At 38.2% G+C, this 12,580-nt stretch overlaps 1 protein-coding gene across 1 annotated transcript in view; it reads left to right on the plus strand.

Annotated features, from left to right (window-relative positions):
* The window catches only part of RRAGD (Ras related GTP binding D), a 51,777-nt gene that overhangs the window by 23,164 nt on the left and 16,033 nt on the right, over positions 1–12,580 (plus strand). Inside the window, exons 2-5 of the mRNA XM_037843946.1 lie at positions 3,059–3,354; positions 8,785–8,984; positions 9,684–9,798; positions 10,625–10,767. Of these exons, the coding sequence (XP_037699874.1) occupies positions 3,059–3,354; positions 8,785–8,984; positions 9,684–9,798; positions 10,625–10,767 (754 nt within the window). The remainder of the gene's footprint in view (positions 1–3,058; positions 3,355–8,784; positions 8,985–9,683; positions 9,799–10,624; positions 10,768–12,580) is intronic.

A 12,580-nucleotide genomic window follows, 5' to 3' on the forward strand; every position in this document is an offset into this window, starting at 1 on the left:
CCCTCTTCAATCTAATCTTTCTTTTTTTAGGAATTTCTTGGTTATTTGTGAACTTTTGAGTTGTTCTTTTTGTTTCAAGCTCAGTTATCCATTTATTTATTTATTGTTCAGAACTTTTTCTGTTAGGGATTTGATATGGGAGGGAAAGGTTGTAGTATATTATCAGTCTGATATTTTGAAACTGGAAGCCTTGGTTTCTTTTTAATTCATGTCCTGCTTTTGCTAACATCTATTTGTAATGATAATACTGTGAGTTGGTAGACTATGTAATCACTGATGAAGAAGGAGAAAGCTAATGATCTTGTGGGGTGGTTTACTTCCACATTACTGTTTATATAGTATATTATCAATAATTTGTTGAATTGTGTTAAGTTGAATTGGAAACGTGTGTGTAAGGTGAAAGTGAGGTGTTGACTATAGTGGAATAGTAATAGTATCTGTGCATATCTGCATCTGCTTAACTTTTTTTAAATCATTGTTTTATTTGAAACTTGTGTTTACCTATACCTATCCCCAGTTAAAACATCAAAATTGTATGCAGTAAATGAAATTTACTATGATTATCAGGTATTAGCATGTGTTTTGGACATTTGTAGAGTTTTGAAAAAAAATTGTGAGTTACAATAGGGAACTAGAGGATTACTTTCAATTCTGTTGGATTAATTTCGATTGGGACCAGGGACTGCGAAAGACATAATGAGGTATAGTTCAGAAGAGAAACAAAAAGAAACTTAGAAAAAAATTTAATATAGGTATACCTCTATGTTTGCTTATATTCTGCCTTTTATCTAAAAAAGTTGGTTTTTTTTTTTTTTTTTTTTTTTTTTTTGCCCTTCTCTAAGTTTCATACTGGATTTTTGTTTTTTAATTGAATACAATTCACGTAACATAATACCCACCCTTTTAAAGTGTTAGTTCAGTGGTTTTTAGTATATTCATAAAATTGTGCAACTGTCACCATTATCTAATTATAGGGCATTTCCTCAGCCCAAAAAGTAATCTAGCGTCCATTAGCAGTCATTCCCCATTCCCCTCTCCTCCCAACCCCTGGAAACCACTAATCTATTTTATATATCTATGGGTTTGCCTATTCTAGACATTTCATCTAAATGGAACCATCCATACAATATGTGGCTTTTGTATCTGACCTCTTTCACTTACCATAATGTTTTCAAGGTCCTCCATTTCGTAGTTTAAATCAGTACTTCATCTCTTTTTTATGGCTGAATAATATTTTGTTGTATGTATATACCACATTTTCTTTATCCATTTCTTGAGTTGATGGACATTTGGGTTGTTTCTACTTTTTGGCTATATGCAGTGCTGCTATGAACATTGATGTACATGTTTTTGTGTAGACATATGTTTTAAATTCTCTTGGATATTTACCTAGGAGTGGAAATTCTAGGTCACATGGTAATTCTGTGTTCAGCATTTTGAGGAACTGCCAAACTGTTTTCCAAAGTGGTGGTGTCATTTTATATTCCCACAATAATGCATAAAGTTCCAATTTATCCATATGTTTGCCAACATTTGGCATTGTCTTTCTTTGTGATTATAGCCATCTAGTGGTTTGAAGTGGTATATATCATTATGATTTTGATATGTGTTTCCCTAATGACTAATGATGTTGAGCATCTTTTTGTATGCTTATTGGCCATCTGTATATCCCTTTGAAGAAATGTCTATTCAGGTCCTTTGCCCCTTTTTAAACTGGATTTTCTTTTTCTTATTGATTTGTAAGTGTTCTTTATGTATTCTGGATTCTAGACCCTTGTCAGATAAACAGTTTGCAAATGTTTTTTCCATTCTTTGGGTTGTTTTTCACCTTCATGATGGAGTCCAATTTGTTTTTTCTTTGGTTGCTTGTGCTTTTGTTGTCATATATATTAGAAACTGTTGCCTGATCCAAGGTCGTGAAGATTTTTACTTATGTATTTTTTAAGAGTTTTATACTTTTAGCTCTTACATTTTAATAACTGTTTTAGGTATTTAATCTCATTTAATTACCGCAACAGACCTACAGATGGTTACTATCAATGCCAACTCCATTTTCTTGTATTTTAAAGCTAAGTACCTTGTTCACGGTCTCACATCTCAAACCTGGAGTGTTGTTGACTTCAGAGCCCTAACGCTTAACCAGTAGGGTACACTTGATTTCTTTCAGTGGAATGTGCATGTTCTTGGTCAGTATGCAGGCTGCTCTGAAATTAAGTGATTGCCTGGGACTAAAGAACACTGTAGAACTAGCACTGTTTGTTTCAAGAACAAAGAAAAGAAAGAGTCTTATAGGATTTTGAGCCCTTACAGCAATAACTACTTTTATCTGGTAATGCCTTTTCCCTCTAGTACCCTTGGTGAATGATTTTAGGATTGAATTTCTGTTACCAGGTACTAGATTGGTGCTGACTATAGAACTGTCAGTGGTGATGGCATTGTTCTATCGCTGAACTGTCTAATTTTAATAGACTTTAATTAATTGCATTTCAAGAGCCACATTTGGCTTGTGCTACCTCACTGGGTGGCACAGGTTTAGAGCCAGGTGAGCCTGGGAGAGGCCTGCCTCTCACAAAATCTGTGTATGCTCTCTAACACAGTCTAAGGCCAAAGCATCTAATACATGCCCATTTTGCAGGGTAGGGTAACTGGGAGAGGCGTAATTTAGATAAACAGATATCTCTTTAGTGCATAGAGTCTGGTAATCTAGACAGAGGAGATAATTGCTTTGAAATACTGAGACCTGGGTTCCATCCCACCAACAGTCTACTCCAGGAAATCTCTACTCTTCACACACCAGATTCCCTGTTTGAGCTGTGGAATTACCGTTTTTCTGGCCCTCTGGGATGGTGAGAGAGGTTAGCGAAACCGATTTTCAGTGTTTTGCACTTAGCAAAAAGCTGTCCCCTCAGTGAGCTGAGTGATCAAATTAGCTCTCTGTGTATTTGGAAGAGTAGCATTGACTGTGAATCATAAATCACATTTGAGGTGGAAGTGAAACTCCTCTAATTAACCGCTGTGAATGCGTCTCACTCTCATTCTTGTTTTGTGGTTTCTCCAGTTCTGGACTTCAGCGATCCCTTCAGCACTGAGGTGAAGCCAAGAATCTTGCTCATGGGCCTGAGGAGAAGTGGCAAGTCATCTATTCAGAAAGTTGTCTTTCACAAAATGTCTCCCAACGAAACCCTGTTTCTGGAGAGCACTAACAAGATATGCCGGGAAGATGTTTCCAACAGCTCCTTTGTTAATTTTCAGATTTGGGACTTCCCAGGGCAGATTGACTTTTTTGACCCAACATTTGACTATGAGATGATCTTCAGGGGAACAGGAGCACTGATATTTGTCATTGACTCCCAGGTAAAGCTCAGAGTCTCAGCCATGTGTATGGGCAGCTCTCCACATTAAAACAAGTTCATTTCTGATGGTTTGGGTTGGGTTTTGTTTTTTAAATCTGGAATAGGCTTTTTGGCAAAACAAGTGTTTCTCAGTGGGGGCTGTCAGACTTTACAAAGGGGAAAAAGCTTCCTCCATCAAGCCCTGACCAACAGCTGACCATTAGGGAGCTTTTTATACCTCATCAAATCATAGACTTAGGAAACTTCACAGATGGAGGGGACCATCAAGGCCAAGGACGGCAAATATGTGTCATCTCCCCTTCTGTAACCTTGGCAGATATTGATGAAAGATCACAGCTTCTCTGCAAAAAATATGTGCGTGTGTGTGTGTATTTTTTATAGTTTATTTCCTATGAAGATTCCTATAAGGTGCTAAGCATGAAAATTTTTCTTAATGAAATTCTAACTATTACTAGTATACAATTTATTAAATATATCTAAATGTATTTATAGTTAAATATAGTAGGTACTTTTATAGATAACTATTGAATATAAAAAGTAAAATTTGATTGGAAGATATATCTTTGAGTAAGATGATATTTTTTTCACTTAATTCACCCATCCATGCCCAAATAAGACAGGGTTTTGCATAAATTCTAGTTTTGTTTTGTTTTGTTTTGTTTTTATAGATTTTAAGCACTGAGAAACCTTGTTCATGTAAATGAGGTGGATGTGGGGTGAGCTTTGTCATAGCATTCACTCAATTGTCTAAACTCCTTCCAGGTTATATCCCCCAAATTACCCTGTTTTCTGTCACAAAAATTTATTTTTAGTATTTATCAACACATATCCTGATTAGGGGCCCTTCAACTTCATTAGAAGCAAAGAATTGGGAACCCCTTGCCTTGTAAAGAGTCTTATTACCCAGTCATTAGAGTGATTCACTTTATCACTATTCATATCAGCATTTTGGATTGTCTCTTTCTACCCTGGATTTTTGGTAAGCCAGCCACCATGGACAGGGGTAAGATTCCAGTTGGCTGAGGAGTTTGTCTTCCTTCCATAAAGTGTGAGCAGGGCTGACTGTGTGAGGGGGGTTGGGAAAAGGATAGGCATACCACAAGTGCATCTCAGGCACCTCTGCTCTAGGAAAGAGTGCCTGTAGCAGGATTGGGACATTGACGCCCTTGAAAGTCTACTCTTGGAAAATGTCCGTGATGTATGTCCCAGCCTGATGCATTTCTGAGGAGTCTCTTTTGCAGCTGGGGGGAATAGAAGGCAACAGGTCCTACAGGCATGGGCTAAACCCAGGTTGCCCAGCTGCTGGCCCTTCCAGGAGCACCAGTGGAGTTACAGAGGAAGGTTATGAAGACGGTTAGTAAAAATGGTTCTGAGCTCCTGCTTGAAAAACCATTTTTGGAGAAACTGCTCATGCCTGAGAAGATAAAAAATTCATTCAGGAGTCTAGGTGCCTGCCATTAGGAAAGTTTCATCTAAGCCTTTCAGTTCCAAGTGACTGCACTCTATATTTCCTGCATAGCTGTGGGAGCATGGCCATAAGGTTAGAAGAGGTTCCTTCCTTCTTGTGAGAGTCTAGGGGGAAACTTGAAATCAAATGCCTGATCTGCAAAATCTCCTGGCTCTGCAGCAGTTCACTCTCTTCCCATGGGCCCATCCAGGAAAGTGTGAGGTGTGCTTGCAGAGTGCATGCTCCCGGTCCAGGGCCTGCCATCAGAAGCTGCTTTATTGGTCATCCCACTTATCCTGACCTGTTTTCTAGCCCCTCTGTGGCCTTAGCAGTATCCCCTATCTTTCTGCCTCAGGTCTGATGGCACCATAAATGAGGGAGTTTGGAGCTTGAGGGGTGTGCCCAGGTGTGCACTGCTGCAGCGGGGCTCTGGGGAGCTTCATGCTCATCTGTCTCTTCTAGGCTCCACTTTTCTCCCTAAGTCACGCTGCCGCTGTTTCTGTAGCTGTTCAGCTAGATAGCAGTAGCAGCCCTACCCATGGGTAAGTAGATTCCAACCAGATTGTTAATCATTTCAAGACAGTGGCTTAATTAAGTACTTACTTACATACCATGTCGTGCTTACATAGCAGTTTGCATTTGTGGATATCAAATTTCCAATGCAAACTTATCTCAGGTGTTTGTAATATGGTTTATAATATGTAATAGGTAATATGTAAGCTTATACAAATGTAAGCCAATATTTAATATGGCTTATACAGTAGGTGAACTTGCCTATTTTTAAATTGCAGCTGTAATTTTAATTTTACCTGAACATGAAAAGCAGACCTTGAGTTTGGGTTGGTTATTGTGTTTTGCTGCTTTCTGTTTTTTTAGCTATAGAGCAGAGAAAGGTAATGAGAAGGTATGAGAAATTCATTTTTTTAAGGTACACTTTTAAAAAAGGTAGGAAAAAAATTTTGAGATCTTCCTTTACCAAAAAATAAAAAATAAGCCATTTCAGAGCCAGTCTAGTATACTTTTCTGTTGGAAGCAGGCTATAAAAAGTCATGTTTGCAGGAATTTCCATGTGGTATGATTACAAGCACTAAAAATAAAAAAATAAAACAACTTTAGAAGAGTGTCTCAGGAGCACTTTAGTGGCATTTCCTTTATTTCTAAGAAGTGCTCTATTCTGGCATCTTGTTTTTTTCTTTGTAAATTTCTCACAATCATAGGATTGCCAGATAAATATATTGCCAAGGAGTTAGTGTCTTCACAGAATGCTGTGAAATAAAGGAGAATGAAAGTATCTGGTGATTTCTTATGAGCTAAATGTATGACCCCTCCCCCTGCTCCTCGTGTCTCCCGATTCCCACCTCTTGCCCTCACAGAGCCCACAGAACACACCCCCCCTCCCCCCCACCCCGGTCCCTTGAAGCCGTTTCACATGTGCCTTAGGTCCAAAAGAGAGTTTTGACTTGGCCTGTGTTGGTGATTGTAAGACCTGCCGATAATTCCTGGATCTAATTGTGGAGGAGAGACTAGGCACCATGTTTTTCCTTTATTTTTATTTGTTGTGGAAGAAAATAAATACATTTCAAATGGGAACGTTTATCCACCATTCCTGTAGTAAATATTTATTTTTTCTTCTTTTAAATGCCATTTTTTAGCCCTTGTAGCTATATACTGCTTCATCACTTAGTTGGTAACCAGACCATACGTATGATTTTATATACTTCGCAGGGAGATAGAGTAGAAATTTCAAATAGTTGGAGATTGTGATGCTCTCTTGCCATTGGTTTGTTTTGCTCACAGACATGCCCCTTTAACTCCCTCTTCAGTTAAAGATATAAGCAATAACATGTTTGGGATTTTTTTTTTTTGAGGTGTGATTTGCATACAATCAAATGTAGCCATTTTAAAGTGTACAGTTTAATGAGTTTCAACAAATGCATACACCATGTAACTACCTCCATAATGGGGTGTAGATGGTTTTCACAACCCCGAAAGGTTCCCTTTTTGCTTTTTCTCAGATAGTCCCCCAGACCCAGGCCCAGGCCACCACCGATCTACTCTCTGTGACTATAGATGAGTTTGTCTTTTCTAAACTTCATTTATGTGGAACCAAACAATAAAACGTTAGTTTTTATTTGAGATATTTTAAGGTATTGAAAAAGTGCTGCAAATCATTTAATCAAGCATTTTTACTTCTAAGCCCCTGACCTGTTGGCTCCAGGGTCCGATATTTTTGCCTTTCATTTTAAACCTCTCTTTAGTGTGTGAAGGATGAGAAAGACGCCATTTGCTGTTTTTCTCTCTTCATAGTTTTCTATTAGTATCTTTAATGTTTTGATTTAATTAGAGATTAAGTATAAGGTTTTATTAATTTATTTTGGGCAATAGTAGAATGCCCCCCAAAATATTCCATTATTTTGGTTTTCTGCATTTGCACAGGTTTAGAGTGATAACGGGATGAAAAGCCCTTTATCTTACAAATCCTTTTCTTTTAACTTTTAATTTTAAAATAATTTCAGTCCCTTTCCTTTTTTTTTTTTTTTTTCCTGTAAAAGCTGTTCATGCCTTCAAATTGGCAAAAATTAGATCTGAGACCACCAGGTGTTGGTGAGGGTCTGGAGCCTCAGGCTCTCTTACTATCTAGTCAAGATGAAAGTGCTGATGCCCATAAGCTGGCAAATGCATCCCTTATAGGGTAAGGCCTAGAAAACTCACAAACGGGCCCAAAGATGTGTGCATGAGACGGTTGACGTGAACATTGTCTAACACATAATGAGAAGCATTCTGAATGTCCATCAACAGGCAGATATGACCACAGATACAATGTAACACAATAGAGCAGTTAAAAGGAATTATGCACTGGAGTTACGCACTTCAACATAAGTGAATTTCACTGACGTAATGTTGCGTGAAAAAGGCAAAATGAGAAATAATATGCAACTTGATATTTCTATAAATTTTAAAATGACGCAAATGAATTCTGTATGTTTGGGGTATAAATGTAGGTAGTAAACATAGAGAGAGATGAGTATGAATAAATGCTAGTATCAGGTTAGTGGTTGTCTCTGGAGGGCGGGGGTGGCTAGGAGGATAGGTGGGCTGGGAGGATGGGGAAAAACAGCTTCAGTGTCTAATCTTTTTATTTCTTAAACAGATGGATGCACGGGTTGTTCATTATGTTACTATAAAGGTGTTTGTATCGTCTGTAGGAAGGACAAAAAGTAGTATTGTGTAATTTGGGGCAATTATTCTAGACCAGGACTGGCAAAGTTTTTCTGTTAAGAGCCAGAAGGTAAATATTTTAAGCTTTGCAGGCTCTACTCTCTCAGGAGTTTTCACAGAGGTTAATCACTCAACTTTGCTGTGGTAGCATGAAAGCAGCCTTAGACAACACGTAAACAAATGTATGTGGCTGGGTTCTAATAAAACTTCATTTACAAAAAAACAGGTGGTGGGCCACATTTGAACCGTGGGCCATGGTTTGCTGACCTCTGCCTTAGACCAGCGATTTCTCCCAGTTTTTCCTCCTGACTCTTTCCCCATCTTCCTCTTGACCTGTATCATGTCGCCATATCTCTCATTGTTCATCACAGTCCACCAGGACACTTGAAAAGCTGGGAGGAATCTTATCCCTGGGAAGGTCCTAGGTGGTGGATCAGTTTCTCTTCATGAAACCCAATTAGGAAGAAACCCAGATTCTTGACAAACCACATTGAGGCCCGTAACTCTGATCTTGATGACCATCATCGACTTAAGTTACAGCTACCTATGGCTATATTCCACTAGCCTTTCTTTTTCTTCTTCTTCTTTTTTTTTTTTTTACAAAACTTAACTGTTTAAACTTGAATTCTCTGGAACCAACTCTTATTTGGCCTTTTGCAAAATATTTTTGGGGGTTGAACCTACGTAGTTTCCAGAGATTAAGGGTATATGTGGAAGGGAACATAGAAGGTTCCAGGCGTCTAATGGCTGAGCCTTTGTTCCTAGGACGATTACATGGAAGCCCTGGCCAGGCTCCACCTCACAGTGACCCGAGCCTACAAAGTCAACACTGACATCAACTTTGAGGTATTTATTCATAAAGTGGACGGCCTCTCAGATGACCACAAAATTGAAACCCAAAGAGATATTCACCAGAGGGCAAATGATGACCTTGCAGATGCTGGACTAGAAAAAATTCACCTCAGGTGAGAACAGGAGCCACTTAGGGAACATAGTAATAGAAAAAAACAGGTTTGGTGTCCAAAGTCACCACAGCTGGCTCAGCACGGGCAGTAATTTATCTTGTTTACCCTGTTTTGTGCTGTAGACATTAGGGTAGGATTTGGGAAAAGCAGGCTCTGTGTGTGCTAATTCTAGTCTGGTGAAAGCAGTGTGTGTGTGTTTCCCTTTTATATATGGTCAAAGCTAAGGTTCTCCCTTGAAATAAGAAACATACATAATGTACACTTCAGTAGGGTATTCTGAAAAAAATTTCAAAAAGATATACCCACAAAGAAAAAGCACTTCTCCATTATTTTTAATTGGGTGGTTTATGCATCATTCATTTTGCAAATTGGAAAATAAACTAGGTGCTTTGATGTCAATAATATAGCATTTACTAACTGGAAAACCAAGAGGAGTGTGTAAAGGTGATTTGGTGTGGACTCACTCTTTAAACTTCCCAGTCCATCCAGTCAACAGCCAGGAATTTGCACAGTTCTTACATACGGAGGAGGGATGGCTTGGTAAGCCATGTTCATTTTTTACTGAGGTCGTTTTGAATTCTGGAGGGGGGTAGGACATGTGTGTTAGAACTGCAGCTACAGAAGACAGGTATTATGACATGGTCTAAGCAATCTGTTCAGTCAAAAGGAAGCGTGATGAAATATTGTTTCCTCTTTCAGCTTTTATCTGACAAGCATATATGATCATTCAATATTTGAAGCTTTTAGCAAAGTGGTTCAGAAACTGATTCCACAACTCCCAACCCTGGAGAATTTGCTGAATATCTTTATCTCAGTAAGTAGATAATACAGTCCTATTATCTATTTGCACAATTCAAGAATAACATTTCAAGAGTGAAAAAGATCTCATTTTTGCCTGCTCTTACAGCATTTCAGTCATTTTAAGTTGCTTTTGAAGATTATTCTTACAGATTCTTTAAAATTTCACTCAAAAACAGATTCCTGTCCTTCACAGCTATAATTAGAATGTTTATTCAAGTCATGGGTGGTCATTCAATATTAATAGAGCCCTACCACAAGTAGGGAGCATAAAACTTGGTTTTGGCAATAAAACATATGTTGTTGAATATATGTATTTTAGTATATTTCACACCATGAAAATGATGTGCTGAATGAGTCCTATAAACTATGAGCTCCAGGCATGTTCTGCAGAGCTGCAGTTGAGGCAGGGCTGTGTTAAGAGACTGTTAATTAAACTCAAATTCACTCTGTTACAACACCATTTTGGTTTGCTTAGATTTTTAAAATTTGTCTTTTAATTTTAGCTAGTAAAATTCACTTTTTTAATTTATAGTACTATGCAGATTAGTGTTGTTATTTGACCTTTTCCTAACCACAGGAACATCTCTGAGTTAGGAAACCCTGCCCACTTTATCTAAAACAAATAATTTGTGATATTTCTGCTTTTTGTTTGTGATGCAGTTCTATTATAAAGGAGATTATGACAGTGAACTTGAAACAGTAATGAAATGATGCAACTTAAATTTTTAGTGACTTTTGCTTGTCCCTGTTTTACATTGAGGATGGCATATGATTTTATATAACTATGATATATGGTCTGAAATTGGCTGTCATGTTAAGGCAGCATCTTTTTATTTCAGAATTCTGGAATTGAAAAGGCATTTCTCTTTGACGTTGTCAGCAAAATTTATATTGCAACTGATAGTACCCCAGTGGACATGCAAACATATGAACTCTGCTGTGATATGATAGATGTGGTTATCGACATCTCTTGTATTTATGGGTAAGTAAAATATTTTTGAAGGCCAGAGTCAAGCCATATTTCTCCTTCATAACCTTGAGACATTTTACATTTACTTATTTGATTTTTTAATGCAGTGTTATTGAGAAATAGTCACACACCAGATTAATCATCCAAAGTGTACAGTCAGTGGTTCACAGTATCATCATATACTTGTGCATTCATCACCACAATTTTTGAACATTTTCATTCCCCCCCAATAAAAATAAGAATAAAAATAAAAACACCCAAAACATCCATACCCTTTATCCCCCCCCCCCATTATTTGTTCATTTTTGTCATTATTATTTATCTTTCCATACCACTGGATAAAGGGAAGGTCAATCGCAAGGTTTTCACAATTACACAGCCACATCGTAAAAGCTGTATAGTTATACAGTCATCTTTAGGAATCAAGGCTACTGGATTATAGTTCAACAGTTTCAGATATTTCCATCTAGCTATTTTAATACACTAAAAACCAAAAGGGCTTTCTCAATCCCACGATCCCAGGTCCAGGCTCATCCCCGGAGTCATATCCAATGTTGCCAGGGAGATTTACACCCCTGGTAGTCATGTCCCACATAGGGAGGAGGGAAGTGAGTTTACCTGCAGAGTTGGCTTAGAGAGAGAGGCCACGTCTGAGCAACAAAAGAGGTTCTCTGGGGGTGACTCTTAGGCACAGTTATCAGTAGGTTTAGCTTCTCCTTTGCAGGAATAGATTTCATAAGGGCAAACCCCAAGATTGAGGATTGACCTATTAAATTGGTAGTCCCCAATGCTTGTGAGAATATCAGGAATTCCCCAGGTTGGGAAGTTTAATACTTCCATGTTTTCCCCCAGCCCAAGGGGGCTTTGCAAATACTTTTTTATTCTCTGCCCAAATTACTCTGGGATGTATCAAGGCATCACACTAACCTGTACAAACCAACAAGATCTCACTCCCTATTCAATGTTCTGTGTAATTATGGTGTTTGTATAAACTGACCATACAAGTTAATTTATGTAGTGTGCTACAGAAAATATAAATTTTCCATCAAATAAATATCTCTTCCTTTGGTCTCACACAGAAGTTGAAGTTTTAAAACACCATCAGTATCATCCTTGACCCTTTAGTCCAATTTGCCTTAGTCCTAACCAGATCAGCTTATTCATATCTCTAATCAAAGTCTGATCTCTTTTTCAGCTTCTTTAACGGTTGCTGTATGGGATAATGCTGACTTTCATTGCTGTAGAACTTTAGCTCTGAGTCTCAGGTGTCACACAGATTCCTGAAGTTCCAGGGGATAACCAGGTTATACACAAAGGGCTCAGCATCTCAAAATTTAGAAATAACTGTAACAACTCAGGAATACATGTAACGGCTGTAAGAGCTTACAATCTAGGAACCTTTACAATAAGTCTTCCCCTGATAACCTATGCTCTCAAATTCAATTCTCTAGAGTTTGCACCTGATATTTAGTCCATATTATGAGGTGTTATAATGTTAGTCTTTTCATTTCAGGCTTATTTCACTCAACATACTGTCCTCAAGGTTCATTCACCTAGTTGCATGCCTCACAACTTCATTCCTTCTTGCTGCCGCTCAATATTCCACTGTATATATGCACCACAGTTCGCCCTTCTGTTCGTCAATCGATGTACCCTTAGGCCACCTCCATCCATTGCAACTAGTGAATACTGCCGCCATATACAGAAGTTTGCAAATGTCCATTTGTCCCAGTTTTCAGTTCTTCTGAATATATACCTAATAATGGGGTTGCAGGATCATATAGCAACCCTGTACTTAGCCTCCTGTGGAACCACCACACTGCCC

Source organism: Choloepus didactylus, chromosome 7 (genome assembly GCF_015220235.1).
Source record: "Choloepus didactylus isolate mChoDid1 chromosome 7, mChoDid1.pri, whole genome shotgun sequence".
NCBI classification, from domain to species: Eukaryota; Metazoa; Chordata; class Mammalia; order Pilosa; family Megalonychidae; genus Choloepus; species Choloepus didactylus.